General features: G+C 44.1%; 1 protein-coding gene across 2 annotated transcripts; it reads left to right on the plus strand.

Moving 5' to 3' along the window:
• Positions 1–1,972: 1,972 nt before the first annotated feature.
• Rab29 (RAB29, member RAS oncogene family) lies at positions 1,973–7,650 on the plus strand. Of its 2 annotated transcripts, NM_144875.2 has the most exons (6): positions 2,040–2,173; positions 2,282–2,538; positions 4,696–4,767; positions 5,443–5,624; positions 6,830–6,951; positions 7,229–7,650. In NM_144875.2, the coding sequence occupies exons 2-6, from the start codon at positions 2,415–2,417 to the stop codon at positions 7,341–7,343; spliced, it is 615 nt and encodes a 204-aa protein (NP_659124.2). In that variant the 5' UTR covers positions 2,040–2,173; positions 2,282–2,414; the 3' UTR covers positions 7,344–7,650. The 2 variants fall into 2 exon arrangements, with proteins under 2 accessions (XP_011246285.1, NP_659124.2); XM_011247983.1 differs by lacking the exons at positions 6,830–6,951; positions 7,229–7,650 and adding an exon at positions 5,998–6,078 and having other exon boundaries at positions 1,973–2,538.
• The last annotated feature ends 8,739 nt before the right edge of the window (positions 7,651–16,389 follow it).

The raw sequence follows: 16,389 nt of genomic DNA on the forward strand, positions 1-16,389 counted from the left end.
ATTGGGTTCGATGCTCTCTTCTGGTGTGTCTGAAGACAGCAACCATAAAATAAATCTTTAAAAAAATATAAAGCTGGGCGTGGTGGTGCATGCCTTTAATCCCAGCACTCAGGAGGCAGAGGCAAGCGGATTTCTGAGTTCGAGGCCAGCCTGGTCTACAAAGTGAGTTCCAGGACAGCCAGAGCTACACAGAGAAACCCTGTCTCGAAAAACAAACAAACAAACAAAAACAAAAACAAAAAACAAAAAATATATATATAAAGAACAAATAAAGTGAAAACAGATATACTTGAAGCCATGACTTAAAGACTATAGAATAATTAACCCAGAGACCAATCCTTAGGAAATGTTTAAAGGGATAGGATAGGGAGATCCCAGAAAAGAAAATTTAAAAAGTGATCACCAGAAGAAACAGCAGCACAGAAGCACAAGGCAATAAATGCCAAAGAGTGTTGAACAATGGCAAAGCAGTAACAACTAACGCAATCCTTAAAGGTGAGTGGAGGAGAGAGGACTGGCAAACGTGGTGATTAGAACAAAGAACATCGAGGGGGGGGAGTTATATGGAAATGTTGTAATGGAAGGTATTACTTTGTTTACTAACTTTAAATTTCCAGTTTTTAAGAGAGAGGAAGGGAGAGAGTAGTGGAAGAAACCAGCCCCAAATGTGTACGAGCTTGCGCACATGAGCACACACACAAAGCTGCATACTGTGTGCATGCATTCCAGTGGAGGGAGTAGAAGCAGAAACAGAAGCAAATGGATCTGGAGCTCAAAGCCAGCCTGGGCTACATAGACTCTGTCGAAAGGAAAAAAGAAAGAAGAGAAGGAGAAGGAGGAGGGAGAGGAGGAGGAGGAGGGCTGGAGATGTAGCTCCGATGGTAGAGGACTTGCCTAGCATGCCTGGATTTACTCTCCAAAACTACAAAACTGGATGTTGTTACAATTGAACCACAAGTTCTATGGTCTACTGTCAGAAGTTGACACCAACTTAGGCTACAGAAAATCCTCTCTCAAACAAAAAACAAACAAACAAACAAACAAACAACAACAAAACAGCCAAAAGGGGAAAAAAGTGAAGCTTATTCTACTAGCCACAATTTCTAGCTAAAGGACAGGCAGGACAGAAAAATTACAGGTAGGAAAAGTAAAAATATTTGCCAATCATTTTATGAGTATTCAGAATTAATAGCAGCAACAAAAGGAAATGTCCTGGTGCTCAAACGCTATGCGTGGCTGGTGTAAGAAATGTGGAAGTGTCAATGAGGAACTATCTCTTGTTTATTCTGCATTGTTATTGCTATAGCTAGTTATTAAGTGTTGTAACTTTTGACATAGATTTTTTTTAAAAGGTTGATCTTTTGGGTCAAATGTCCCCAAATGTGCCTGTTATTGGTCATATGGAAAATTTGACCTTGTCTTTACAAGGCTCGAGATTTGACTCTGTAGTTAAGACAACAGGAAATGGACTTCACTTGGAACTTGGACATTTATCTTTGTGTTATAAAACCTTTAAAATATGGCTAATAAGAAAGGCCGTCTAGAAATCTTTAAAATGTGATTTTAAGAAAACATCTGGGGGAAAGATTTAGACAGGAGAGATCATGGTCTACGTAGTTCAGGGTGACCCAAAGTTGCTTCCAATCTCTTGTCTTGCTCTGGGGAGAGGAAGTGGTGGGGTTAGGGGTCCTTGAACACACTTGTTGCAGAAGACGATGGATGAACTAGGGTTTTATGATCCTCCTATTTCCATCTCCCCAAGGCCTGGATTGCAAACCTGTGCTTCGACGCCAAACTTTAGAATTGTTTTTAAATAGATTTCTAAATTCTTTAAAGTTTGAAAACCTTAAAACTTTTATGTAAATTTGCTCAAGATAGCTAGGAAACTACATTTCCCAAGAGTGTACGTGGCAAGTCGCCACACTGGTCTGGTCGCTTTACCAAGAGGCACACTGGGAAATGTAGTTCTCCGAGCAGTGGGGCTCACAACGTTTTTGACGGAAGACTGGGAAGTGCGCCGCCAGTGGCAGGACGGGGACCGGACAAGGACTCTGCACAACCTCAATTTTGTGTGTGCGGTCCGAGAAAGGGTCTAAGTCATCTGTACTTCTCTAAGCAAGGTGCTGGCCACGGTTCAATGCTGGCGAGCGACTCGGAGGTCCCTGAAAGGAAGGTGCCAATCGCGGAGGGTCGAGCTGGTACCCGCCCCACCCAGGCTGCGGCCGCGCGGGGAGGAAGCGCGCACAGGCCGAGTGCAAAAGTTTCCTTTTCTGCTTTCCAGTCAGAGAAGCTTCAACCAACCGAGGGTGGAGATGCCTGACTTCAATTGGAAGAGAACCCGGGAGCCAAAGGGGTTGAAATAAGCGACTTCCCGGAAAAACAAACTATCAAAAAACCTCTCCCCACCACTAGCCATGGGCAGCCGAGATCACCTGTTTAAAGTGCTGGTGGTGGGGGACGCCGCCGTTGGCAAGACGTCTCTGGTCCAGCGCTACTCCCAGGACAGCTTCAGCAAGCACTACAAGTCCACCGTGGGAGGTGAGCGGTCACGGGTGACTAGGAGCAGGGGTCGAGGCTCGCAGCCGGTAGCCTCTGGGTACCGAGGTTGCCTCTAAGGGGTCCCCAGCCTACCTACAAAGATAGGGCCAAAGTATACAGGTGAGAGATGGTGAAGGGGTCTGAGCCGGGGACTATTCACCGCAGAGAGCAGAGCCCTCCCGCAGCCATGCGCTGCCCAGAGCAACTTCTCCAGTCAGCAAAGTCAGCTGAGTCCCGGTTCAAGTGCAGGCTGGGGCAGTTACCCTGCTTCCTACCAGCATCCGACGGGTGTTGAGGAAAGAACCCCGTTACCTTAGGAGGAAAGCCCAGGAGCTAAGCAGTCAGAGGTGTGGGGAAGACTGGAGGACAGATTCCGGTCAGGTCTGATGAGCCCTATGGTGTCATTAGTGAACTGAGTGGGAAATGTGAGGAATTCACGAAAGAATGTGAAATACCCTCGAGTGGCCTGTCGTCTTCTCTTGCACTGGGGAAGGCAGGGAGGAAGAGAGAAAGAAGCACTAAAAGTAAATTCATTTCTTTCCCAGTGTGGCCTTTGGACTCTGCTGAACTGTCCACCTGTCGGTCTGTCTACCCCAAACACACAGACACAGACACAGATACACACAGACACACACACACCTCCACCACCACCACAAGGAGAAGGTAGTTAACAAGGTTACAGTAATGTGAAAGAATAAAATTACATTTGTTTTTTTTATTTTGTTTTGTTTGAGACAGGGTTTCTCTGTATAGCCCTGGCTGTCCTGGAACTCACTCTGTAGACCAGGCTGGCCTTGAACTCAGAAATCTGCCTGCCTCTGCCTCCCAAGTGCTGGGATTAAAGGCATGCGCCACCACGCCCAGCACATAAAATTACATTTGTACCAACACAGATTTACATGTGAAAGTTTTTTTATTAACTCTTTTCTTTGAAATGAAAACTTTATAGAATATTTCAAAAACTGTTTCCTGACTACTTTGCCCACCACTCCTAAATACAAGTCCTTATTTCATGGATTTTGGGTTAAAAATGTCCTGTGAATTAATTTTTACCAGTGGACTGTTTTCCGACAGTATGAACATACTGATTCTGGCAAGTTTTGTTTGTTTTTCCCAATGTTTATTATAAATTCTCCCTCGTTTTCACTTCTGTCACAGATGTAGAAGAAAGAATATGTTTCTGAACTGAAATTATTCTGTGTTTCTCCTTAACAAGTAGCTTTTCCAGCATAGTGTGGTTGTCTCTACCTTTAATTCTAGCATTCAAGAGGTTGAGGCAGGAGGATCTCAAGTTGGAGCTAGGCTCTACTATCCGACTTTGGGAGGTTCCCCTGGAATAGCTGTTCAGTCCAACCTCATGGAGTTTCAGCATCTGCAGACCCGTGGGGGATTCAGCACAGCTCTTAAGCAGCATCCATGTCTCAACCTCTGCCATCTTGTTCATTTAACCAGTACCTGCTGGACATATACCATAGCCTTAAGGAGGATACAGAGGTTTTCACTGTATTTTCTCATAATACTGTTTGATTAGATACTAACAGTGAAGTTAAGATGGAAGATACAAAGCTAACCACCTTACCTTCCTTTCCTCCATCTCCCCCACCATTCTTTCCTTGAGAACCCCCCACTTAAAAAACATCCCAGAAACCATTTAACCTGAGAACAGGAATAATGGTCATAACCATGCCCATAACTTTCTTGATCCTAGCCAAGGAGATAATCAGTGTGAAATAATTTGATCTGAGAGAGGAGAAAACACTGAAGACCGTTTGGAGAGTACGGATTATGTGTCCCAACACAAATGTACCATGGGGGCTCCTCTCCATCGCCAGAAGGTTTAAACCTAATTGGAGTGTTGTGATCCTGGGGTTGTCACTGTATATTTATTTGATCTGAGCTTGTGCTAGGACTAAAAAAAAAAAAAAAAAAAAAAAAAAAAAAAAAAAAAAACCATTTACTGTGTGTGTGTGTGTGTGTGTGTGTGTGTGTGGACATGTATTCTGTGACATACTTGTGGAAGTCAGAAGCCAGTTTATAGGCTTGGGCTATAGGGATTTAACTTGGGTTGTCAGGGTTAGCCACAAATGCCTTCATCTCACTCTCAGAACCATCGTAAAGACATGTTTTTGTTAAAGTACAATATTCATATATTTTCAGTGGATTTTGCTCTCAAGGTTCTCCAGTGGTCTGACTCAGAGATGGTGCGGCTGCAGCTCTGGGATATTGCAGGTAAAATGGGAAAACCAGGCAGTAACAAGGGGAGAAATTATTTACCCAGCAAGCTGTTTGGGGGGCGGGGGGAGGGGGGAATGAATATGGAATGGCAAAGCTGACTTTTTTTCCCCCTGAAGCTACAAGTTTGAGCTGCTCTGAGCTTTTGGGATGATTTTGGAGACATATTGCTCCAAAGACAAAGAGACATAGTGCCATCTGTGCGTGGGTGGAAAGCCTCTAAGGTGGTGGATGACCCAGAGGTGGATGTCCCCCAGTGGCAGAGGAGGCGCCAGATCTTCAGCCGACTTTACTGAGAAACAAGATCTCCAGCAAATAGAGGCAGTGATAATGATGAACCCTTGTTATAGGCTGCTCTTCATACTTCAAATTTACTGGTTCACTAGCCCTGTTGTGAAAGCCTTTATCTTACTCTACACATGACACATCTGAAGTCCTCAACTGGATCTTCTTAAAGTCACACAGTTAGCAAGTGGCAGACAGGGTTTTGGACATCACAGTTTGGATACAAACTCTGCAGTGGCTAATCAAAGGGTCAGAGGGGAAGGAAGGGGTGGGGCCTTCAATACCATATATGCAGATGTCCTACCTCCGGTGAAGGAAGGGTACTCAGGGTATCAGAGGGTGCTCACCTTCAGAATCACCTCCATGAGAGCTCTCACTTCTCTCCAGGGCAGGAGCGTTTCACATCCATGACACGACTCTACTATAGAGATGCTTCTGCCTGTGTTATTATGTTTGACGTCACCAATGCCACTACTTTCAGCAACAGCCAAAGATGGAAACAGGATCTGGACAGCAAGCTCACACTACCCAGTGGGGAGCCAGTGCCCTGCCTGCTCTTGGCCAACAAGGTGTGTGGCCAGTTTAAGTAAATAGTCCCTGGCATCTATCAGTGGCCAGAGTAAAGGTATCTAAAAGACCCTGTGTTTCCGAGCATGTCTACCCTGTTTTATTTAGTTTTTAAAGATAGCTCCCGTGTCACCCACCAGGGCTGGCCTAGAACCAACAACCCCACTTCTCTTGCCCAGGTGCTGTAATTAGTGCCCCATGCCTAGCCACCAACATATCAGCCTGCCTGTTTGTTCTGTTCAAGTTGGAAGAGCTGTCTCCTCTTTCTTTTAAAGAGATTTTGAGAAAATGGTTTTCTCCCCTCCCCCCAATTTTGTGCTTTGCCTACATGTATATCTGTGTACCATGTGTGTGTGTCCGTGTGTGGCACCTCAGGAGGTCAGAAGAGGGTGTCACATTCATGGGTCTGGAGTTACAGAACATTGTGAGCTGACATGTTGACATGTAAGTGATGTTCTTCATCTGAAAGAGCGGCCACTGCTCTTTTTTTTTTTTTTTTAAAGATTTATTTATTATATATAAGTACACTGTAGCTGTCTTCAGACACTCCAGAAGATGGCATCAGATCTTGTTACAGATGGTTGTGAGCCACCATGTGGTTGCTGGGATTTGAACTCCGGACCTTCGGAAGAGCAGTCGGGTGCTCTTACCCACTGAGCCAACTCACCAGCCCAGCGGCCACTGCTCTTAGCTGCCGAGCCAACTCTATATCCCTGAAAGTGAGAGTGATCTTTTTTTTTCTTTAAAGATTGATTGATTGATTGATTGATTGATTGATTTTATGTATGAGTACACTGTAGCTGTACTGATGGTTGTGAGCCATCATGTGGTTGCTGGGAATTTGAATTCAGGACCTCTGCTCACTCCAGCTCAGCCCCTGTTGACCCCACTCACTCCAGCTTAAAGATTTATTATTGTTATATCTAACTACACTATAGCTGTCTTCAGACGCACCAGAAGAGGACATCAGATCTCATTATGGATGGTTGTGAGCCACCATGTGGTTGCTGGGATTTGAACTCAGGACCTTCAGAAGAGCAGTCAGTGCTCTTAACCACTGAGCCATCTCTCTAGCCTTTTTAAAGGAAGAATGTTGACTGTAGATTTTAGATGTTGGGGGTCTCAGCATTGGTTAAAATCTGTTCTAAATTCACAGACTCCTATGAAGGTTACAGTGTTATAACTTAATGTATTTTATTTTTGTCAGAGTGATCTGTCCCCTTGGGCAGTGAGCCGGGACCAGATCGACCAGTTCAGTAAAGAGAATGGCTTCACAGGTTGGACAGAAACATCAGTCAAGGAGAACAAAAATATTAATGAGGCCATGAGGTGAGTTGCCCCTAGTGTTCCAGAGACAGGCACACAAACTATTATCCACTGTGGCCCCACGGATTCTCTTCTCTGATTTCTGAGCAAAGAAGTACAAATGAAGCCACGAGGATGCCAGCTTCCCTCAGGGAATGGAGCACAAGGAGGTGCTCACACCTCGTGTCTGTGGCATGCTGCCTGGTGATAATACAATGATACAATGTCTGCTATATATCCTTTCTCCATCTACCTTCTTGGGCTCATTTTTCTTTTCTTTCTTTCTTTTTTTTTTTTTTAGAGTCCTCGTTGAAAAGATGATGAACAATTCCAGGGAAGATGTGATGTCTTTGTCCACCCAAGGGAACTACATCAATCTCCAAGCCAAGCCCTCCTCTGGCTGGACATGCTGCTAGTTCTGTTTGGCTCCTTTTCTATCCAGGTCTCTGAGTCATTCCAATTCTTCCTGTTGGATGCCAGCCTGGCATAAAAGTTCCGTTGAGAATATTCAATATTCTCTTGCCAATGGCCTGGAAAGGAGCCCCCCTGTGACTTGGGAATGGCTGCCTGGGACCCATGTGCATCTGCGTTGTTCTTGGGTGTCGTCTGTGACTTACTGATGTCCCGTGTACTATAGCTAGTATTTTCTGTGTGACAGTGATCACCTCATTCCTCGACTGTGAGATGAGTTTATGAAAAGAATTAAAAGTGAGCACTTGTGAATTGTGGGTTGTGATGCTGGGTACTAAGACTCAGGGTCTTGTACCTGCAGGGCAGGCACATTGCTCCTGATGTATATCCTAGCCCTAGTTTCTGGGTTTTAAAATAGTTCTCAGGGCCAACAGGATGGCTCAGTGAGTAAAGGCACTTGTCTCCAAACCAGAAACCCGAGTTCAGTCCCAAGGGACCACATGTTAGAAGAACTGACTCACACAAATTTGTCCTATGACTTACACACACACACACACACACACACACTCACACACACTCACACACTCACACATACTCACACACACACACACACACCATGGTACACTCTTACTCTCAAGCATACAAAGTAAATAAGTAAATATAAAAAGTAAAAATAAAATTATAAAGATACTTGTGGTGTCTATGCCTACAACCCCAGCACCTGGGAAGCTGAGGCAGGAGGATTAAATGCACAAGGACAGCTTGGACTATATAGTGTAAAATCTCATCTTTAAAACTAACAATCATAGCTGGGTATGGTGGTGCATGACTTTAATCCCAGCACTCAGGAGGCAGAGGCAGTTGGATCTCTTGTGAGTTCAAGGCCAGCCTAGTCTATAAGTGAATCCACGACAGCCAGGGCTATTACAGGGAGAAACTCTGTCTTGGAAAACAAACAAACAAACAAAAAAAAACCCCAGTAACAATAATAATACTCACCAATTTTTGAGATTTTTCTTTTCTATTTGATGTAGAAAAATATCGTACGTTCAGGTTGATAGAAAATAAGATCAGATGTTCTTTCAACCAGATTCCATCTTCTTCCAGATTCTTCCTGCATTGGATCTAATATTTCAACATCAGATTCTGGGAAGCAGGGGGAAGTAGACACTGAACATCTAATTTGGGGCTACTGGTGGTAAAACAGAATCACTGTGCTTTTTTAAGCCTTTAGTCATCATTAACTTTGCCTTGACTTGGCTTCAAGGACAGCCAGGAATTAGGCTGGAGAGATGGCTCAGCAGTTATCAGCACTGTTGCTCTTAGAAAGAAGCCAAGCTGGATTCCCAGCAGTAGAGGCTGACAACCTGTAACCCCAGCCAAGAGGGATTTGTCGCCTCTGGCCTTTTATGTGCATATACAGATACACACAATATCAGTCTGGGTTACCTAATTCAAAAACAATAAAAAGAGCCTGGAGAGGTAGCTCAGTGGTTAGCAGCCCTGGATGCTCTTCCAGAGGACCAAGGTTCAATTTCCAGCACCCACATGGTGGCTGACAACAGACTCTGACTCCAGTTTCCAGGGGATCCAGTGCTCTCTTCTGGCATCCTTGGGTATCGCATTGCATGTAGTACACATGTGAGCAAAACATCTATAAAATAAAGGTAAACAAACACAAACCTTAAGCTTTAAAACTGTATCATGATAACATTCCTTGTTATTCCACACATTTTAAAAGATTTATTTTATGTATATGAGTACTCTATCTGCATGTACACCTGCTTGCCAGAAGAGGATAACAGATACCATTACAGATGGTTGTGAGGACCTATGAAAGAACAGCCAGTGCTCTTGACCTCTGAGCCATCTCCAGTCCTCATAATTTTTTTTAGATTTTTTTTCCCTCGGGTTTATCTAGGATTTCTTGACCAGTAGAGGCAAGGATTTAGGGGATGTCCTGAGCTGATATATTTTATCATTTGGATTGTTTTGTTTCAAAACAGGATCTCACTCTGTGGTCCCGTCCAGCTTGGCTGCTGTCTCAGTGCATAGCGCTGTAAATGAAACCAGTTGGCCCAGTGTTCTGCAATGGCTGTAGGGATCTGAGTGAAAGAAGGGAAAGGAGAGGTTAGACAAGCAGAATTCAGTTATGAACCCGGTAAGTAGCTAGTGCTTAACAGCCACAGAAAACAAATACGCACGAGCCTTGGCCTTAGGGTGGAGAGAAGACACACTGAAAATCATTACATAATTCAAGTGCTGTAAACCAGGCAGAAAGTTGTTACGGTTTCCCCAGAATGGTGATTTACAAACTACCCAAGGGTAATCTCAGTGAATTTGAGACTGTAAGAAGGCCTGAAATTATTGGCTAAGTCTTAAATAAGTGTCCCATATCTGGCTCATCAGTAGCCCTGGCTGTCCTGGAACTCACTGTGTAGACCAGGCTGGCCTCGAACTCAGAAATCTGCCTGCCTCCGCCTCCCAAGTGCTGGGATTAAAGATGTGCAACCACTGCCTGGCTTACAGGAGCAATCTTAAATCTACTCAATGAAAATTTCCAGTAAAGCACGGGAATGTGTTTTCAAAGGTTCCCAGTTTCGGCCAGGTTTGGGAACCAGTGCTGGCAAGCGTGGTAAAGATGGAGACCATTGCCTTTTCTCTGGGACTCTTCTTGGGCATCTGGATGTTCTGCTCAACTCTCCAGCGATTCTGATGTACACACTAGACTTTGAAAACCACTCTGCAGAGGCTGGAGAGATGGTTCAGAGGTTAAGAGCACTGCCGCTCTTCTGGAAGACCTGAGTTCCTAGTACCCTGTCAGGTGGCTCATAGCCACCTGTGTTTTCAGCTACAGAGAAGGTGATGCCCACATCTGGTCCCTGAAGGCATGCACATGACAAACATACAGATAAACACACATAAATAAAAATAGCAAAAGATAAATATTTTTTTAAAAGAAAAAACCACTCTCCAAAGAAAGAGGTTACTAGTATGGTTGCAGAGGCCTGCCCTGCGCACAGAGGCTGAAGCAGGAACATCAAGAGCTGCAGGCCAGACTGTGTGAGCCCCTGTTTAAAAAACAGCAAACAAGGGCTGGAGAGATGGCTCTGGGGTTAAGAGCACTGGCTGCTCTTCCAGAGGTCCTGAGTTCAATTCCTAGCAACCACATAGTGGCTCATAGCCATCTGTAATGGGATCTGATGCCCTCTTGTGGTGTGTCTGAAGACAGCTACAGTGTACTCATAAATCGATAATTCTTTTTAAAAACAATAACAACAAAAAAGCCAGCAAAACAACAACAACAACAAAAATGTAAGGCTGATAAGATGGTTCAGCAGGTTTAAAAAAAAGAAAAAGAAAAGCTTGCTGCCCCAGGACCTACATGATTAAATGAGAGAACCAACTCCTGTTGTCCCATTGTGCTCAAATCTCTCCAGCCAGCCAGGACACATAAATAAAGTTATTTAAAAAATAAATAAAAACAAGCTCTCTGCCCCTTCTATCTCTGACCCCTTTCTCCCTCTCCCCTCTCCTGTCCTCTCCTCTCCTCCCCTCCCATCCCCTCCCCTCCCCTCCCCTGTCCTCTCCTCTTTCTCTGTCTTCTCTCTTTCTCTGCCTCTACTCCCTTCTCAACCCCCTTCCCATGCCTCAAATAAACTCTATTCTATACTAAAAATATAAAGTAGGATAGAATAAACAAAAGCAAAAGAGGGATTGCAGAAGCCAAGCAGAAGGGGACAGAGGACTCGGTTTGGGTTTTGGAGTGAGGTCTGTCTCCATAGCCCAGGCTGCTTCACACTCTCAGTGCTCCAGTGAGTGCTCCAGTGAGTGCTCCAGTGAGAAGCAGACACCACCGGTGCCAGCTGTCCGGCCTTTGGGCTTCTCTTACTTGGAGATTCTCTTGTATTGCCATTGTTATTGTCTCTCCCCCTACCTTTTCCCTCTCTCTCCCTCTCTTTGGTTTTTATACAGAGCATCTTACCATTCACCCTGGGAAGACCTAAGCCACAATCACCTTGCTTCAGTCTCCTAAGTGCTTAGACAACAGGTAAGCACCATCACCTCCAGGCCCAACTGCAGTGGTTTTAGAGATAGAAGTGTCTTAACAAATTCTGTTTATGTAAAGAGAACATTGATTTTTATGTGCTTATTTGAGTATGGAAAAATCACTATGGGAACTAGGTCTTGTATTCTTGGTGGTTAGTATTTATTGGCCTTTAATGTGTGCTTGCTAATGGGCTGTTTATGCTATTAGTCCAAAAGTATTGGGAAAATGGAAAGGATTTTTTTTGGGGGGGTTTGGCCTTTTGACTTTTGAGACAAGGTCTGTGTATCAGACTGCTGGGGTCTGAAAATCCAAACAACGCAAGCAGTCTCAAGAGTCCAGCGAACAAGATCTTTAATTGAATCAGACAACAAGAGCAGACTGGTCAGGGACAGCAGCACAGACTTGGGAGTTGACTGCATCTTCGAATGTTCATCTTAGTAATATGTAAGCAGATGACAAAAATTTCTTGTACTTAGGCTGCTGCTGATCAATCAGGGCGGCAGAACAGCCTAAGGAGCTGAACTGCAACCTGGAACCAGATTGCTACAGAGATTTTAAACCCAAAATCCATAAACATCTGTGCCAAGTTACAGTTACATTTTTTCCACCCATCAGGGTTTAGGGAAAGGGGAGGTCTTTAGGAACATGTCTTGGTGGTACATTTATCTCGTTCCCATTGGTTGGGTTATTCAACTGGGTCAGAGCCACATGCCTGGCATTCATGTCTCTCTATGCCAAGCAAGATGTCAGTTACCCAGGGAGGTCTTGGGAATTTAAACTTTATTTGACTCCTATTCAAAATGGCAGTTTTATTCAAGATGGCTTCAGTTTGGCTCCTTCTTACAAGACCAATCTCCAACTTGATAGGTAGCCAACAATGACCTTAAACTTCAGCTTCTCCCGCCTCTGCCTCCCAAATGCTGACAGTGCAGGTGTGTTCTATCACATCCAGTTTTTATAGAGAGGGGATCAAGCTATGACATCATACATGCTAGACAAAGACTCTCCCAACTGAGCTAGATCCTCAACTCCCCCTTTAAAGGAGTGTAAATACTATTGATTTATTACTACTGGTTGCTTAGGCCTGTGATGATCCAGTTCTTTGTTTTAGGATTTTTTTTTCCAAGACAAGGTTTCTCTGTGTAGTCTTAGCTGTCCAGTAACTCACTGTGTAGACCAGGCTGGCCTTGAACTCAGAGAGTTCCTGCCTTGCCTCTCTAACTTTGAGATTAAAGACAAGCACCACCACACCCAGCTACTGACTCAATTCTTGATTTAGAAAAACAAAATACTGCTTGAAGATATAACCATTTTTATTTTGTTGTTGTTTAGTGCTTTTTTTTTTGAGACAGAGTCTCATGTAGCCCAGGCTTGCCTAAACCTCCTGATTTTCTGCTGAGGTTGCAAGCATGTACTAAGCATAGCAGTAGACATTGTAAAAGATGGAAACTCTTTCTTTCCCATTTGTTGACTTTATGAGTATTGCTAGATGCTGGCTTGACAGCTTGTCTGGGTTGTCTCTCACAGTTAGTAGACATTTTAATCCTAATCCTCACTAAAGAAAGAGCTGCCGGGCAGTGGTGGTGCACGTCTTTAATCCTAGCACTTGGGAGGCAGAGACAGGCAGATTTCTGAATTCGAGGCCAGCCTGGTCTACAGAGTAAGTTCCAGGACAGCCAGGGCTATACAGAGAAACCCTGTCTTAAAAAAAGAAGAGAAGAGAAGAGAAGAGAAGAGAAAAGAAAGAACTAAGGGCCTGGGAGACAGATAGTTAAGTGGGTAAAGACACTGCACAGCCTGAATTTGCTCCCCAGAGCCCACAAAAAAACCCTGGAGCCCATCTGCAATTTCCTGCATGCTGAATGCCAGGATGCTGCGTGGAAACAGTGGACCAGTGGTCTAGCAGACCAGAAAGCCTGGAGCACACAATGCAAAAACAGAAACCCTGTCTCAAAACCAGCGTGAGAGGAGCCAACTAACTTCTAAAAGGTTGTCTTTCGACCTTGCCACGCACACCACGTGCACATACCCACACTCGCGCACACAAACATACAATGAAGAAATAGAGCTTAAAAGAAGGAACTTGGGCTGGAGAGGTGGCTCAGTGGTTAAGAGCACTGACTGATCTTCTGAAGGTCCTGAATTCAAATCCCAGCAACCACATGGTGGCTCACAACCATCCGTAATGAGATCTGGTGCCCTCTTCTGGGGTGTCTGAAGACGGCTACAGTGTGTTTACATATAATGAATGAAGAAATCTTTGGGCTGGAGTGAGCCGTGCTGGAGAGAGAAGAAAAAGTGTCTGAAAGCAGCTATAGTGTACTTACATATAATAAATAAATAAATCTTTTAAAAAAGAAAAGAAAAACTAACCAGGATGGTAACATACTTAGAATATGAAGAATATTGGGCTGGGGAGGCAACTCAGTCATTAACGTGCTTTTCTTGCGAGCCTGAAGACCTGAGCACTCACATAAAAAGATGGACAGGCAGCCTGTGCCTTAGGTTTGCTGACCAGCCAGGCTGGCTATTGAATGAGCTTCCGGTTCACTGAGAGTCTCTGTGTCAAAAAGTAGAGTGGAAGCCGGGCGTGGTGGCACACGCCTTTAATCCCAGCACTCGGGAGGCAGAGGCAGGCGGATTTCTGAATTCGAGGCCAGCCTGGTCTACAAAGTGAGTTCCAGGAAAGCCAGGGCTATACAGAGAAACCCTGTCTCAAAAAATCAAAAAACCAAAAAAAAAAAAAAAAAAAAAAAAGTAGAGTGGAAAGCAACCCAGAAGACTGCCCTCTAAGGACAAGCTTCCCGTCCAAACAACACCAATACCCTCTCCCTCACTCAAATAGGAGACCAAAGTATGAACAGAAATGTGTTAGAACCCCCAAAACCCTGAGGCTGCCACCCTGTCACACAGCACCATGTGGAACCTGCTAAAGTCGGAGAGAAAGGAGCACCTGGCCTTTCAACTCAGGGCAGTTGCACCAGCAAGCCATTCCGTAGGATTGTTTTCTAGAACTTAAAAAATCTACTCTTGCACACATGTCTCATGAACGCTCTGCTTTTGTTTGTTCTCAGCTCAGTCAGGTCTTAGGACAGTTTATTGTGTGTTTCTCCACCAGTCAACAGTACAACATTCTCTATCACACCCCAGACACACCTCAAACACCCCCATCTTCTTCCTTCGTCTATTCTTCTTTCTCTCATTCTATAGACTGTTTTTTTTTTTTTTTCTGCTTAATTATGTAGTGGGTTGGCCTGATGCTGCTTGTATTCTAATACTGGTTCCTCAAGTCCTAGTTGCCCCAGAGAGAAGAGTCCTCACATAGACCCAGTTGACACTCTGTGACCCTGCCCCCAAGTTATTTCTGATTGGTGAATAAATGTGCCAATAGCTAGGCAGAAGAGACATAGGCGGGGTTTAGGATTCCCAGGCTGGGGTCAGAGGAGAACAAGGAGGGAGAAGAAGGAGAATGGAAGAGACACTGCCCTGGGTTAGGTGAGTCATGAAAATGTGGCCCTAAGGGCTGGCCAATTGGAGTTAAGAGCGGCCCAAATGAAACATAGTAAGTAATGACTCAGGGTTATGGATAGGAAAATAGATTCTAGTAGCATGGAGGATAGATATCTGCACAGCCCTTGCATTAAGGCTTATTATAAAAAATAAAAGTTGTGTGTCTTTTATCCAGGAACTGAATGATCAAGGCAGGTAGAAACACCTGATTGGGATTTAAAATGTCTACAATATAATTATAGCCTTTCATTAACTTTAACAACCACTAACATCTGTGGGCTCCACAGGAACCTCCTCCTGCTACATTTTACAGACCTCGATTTCTTTTTTCTTTTATCCAAGTTTATCTCCTACTTTCTCCTTGTACACACCCTCTTTCCTTGCTACTTATAATCTTAACCAACAATAATCTGAGTCTGCTCCACAGTGTCCTGGGTTGTTTATCTTCCAAAGTTATCGCCACTAAAGGGACCACTGTCACTGATTGGCTGCTGCACAGCTGTAATATCAAACAGATGCAGTTGTCCTCCAAGTTAATACCTCTCTCAGGGAATCATATGGAGTAACACTACGCACCCAGAGCTACTGGCCTGAGGAGTTATTTTCTTTTTTCTTTTCTTTCTCTCTCTCTCTCTCTCCCCCCCCCCCCTCTCTCTTTCTTTCTTTCTTTTTTTTTTTTCAAGACAGGGTTTCTCTGTATAGCCCTGGCTGTCCTGGAACTCACTTTGTAGACCAGGCTGACCTCAAACTCAGAAATCCGCCTGCCTCTGCCTCCCAAGTGCTGGGATTAAAGGCATGCGCCACCACCGTTATTTCTGAACTACCTACTCAACACTACCGCACCCAAGTCCCACTTGAACACTGTAAATATGTTAACTGAAAGAATACAGCCGATACCAACAATAAACCAAGCAAAGGAAAAAAAAATACCAGATGTGTAAATCTAAAGAGAAACCAACCTGAAAGTCTATAAATAAAAAACACAGTAAGTCAAATAAAAAATGGAAGGAGGTCTCAGCAACGGAGTGGGTGAAAGAAACAGTAGTGTCTGCAAGATAGAAGACAGGCTGGGGTGGGAACCGTCCAACAAGGGCAAAGATAAAATACCAGTGGGAAGTCAAAGCTATGAGACACTTTGAAAAGACCAAATTAACGGGTTATAGGCATAGAAAAGAATCTCATCCTAAAGACCAAAAAACCAAACCAAAACAAAAACCACTACAGAACAAAGAACATATGTTGAAAACAGCAAGAAACACCAAATCATACAGAAAGGCAGTCCGACCAGAATAACATCCCATTATTCATCTGAAACTTTAAAAGCAATTAGGGCTTGGAGTGATGTATTTCAAGTTCTGACAACTACCAACCCAGAATACTCTGCTAGCTGGAAGAATGAAAGGAAAATAAGAACTTTCTGTTATAAAAATAGACGAAAGGAATTTATGATTACTAAGCCAGCTCTGAAGAAGATAGTTGAAGAGGAGAAC

The sequence above is a fragment of the Mus musculus genome, chromosome 1 (genome assembly GCF_000001635.26).
Source record: "Mus musculus strain C57BL/6J chromosome 1, GRCm38.p6 C57BL/6J".
In the NCBI taxonomy this organism is placed as follows: domain Eukaryota; kingdom Metazoa; phylum Chordata; class Mammalia; order Rodentia; family Muridae; genus Mus; species Mus musculus.

Excerpts from the sequence above, each read along its gene's own strand:
- Rab29 (NM_144875.2), top strand. The coding sequence starts at position 2,415 with ATGGGCAGCCGAGATCACCTGTTTAAAGTGCTGGTGGTGGGGGACGCC. Across the intron at positions 4,768-5,442 it reads GCAGCTCTGGGATATTGCAG|GGCAGGAGCGTTTCACATCC; the intron begins GTAAAATGGGAA and ends ACTTCTCTCCAG. Across the intron at positions 6,952-7,228 it reads AATATTAATGAGGCCATGAG|AGTCCTCGTTGAAAAGATGA; the intron begins GTGAGTTGCCCC and ends TTTTTTTTTTAG.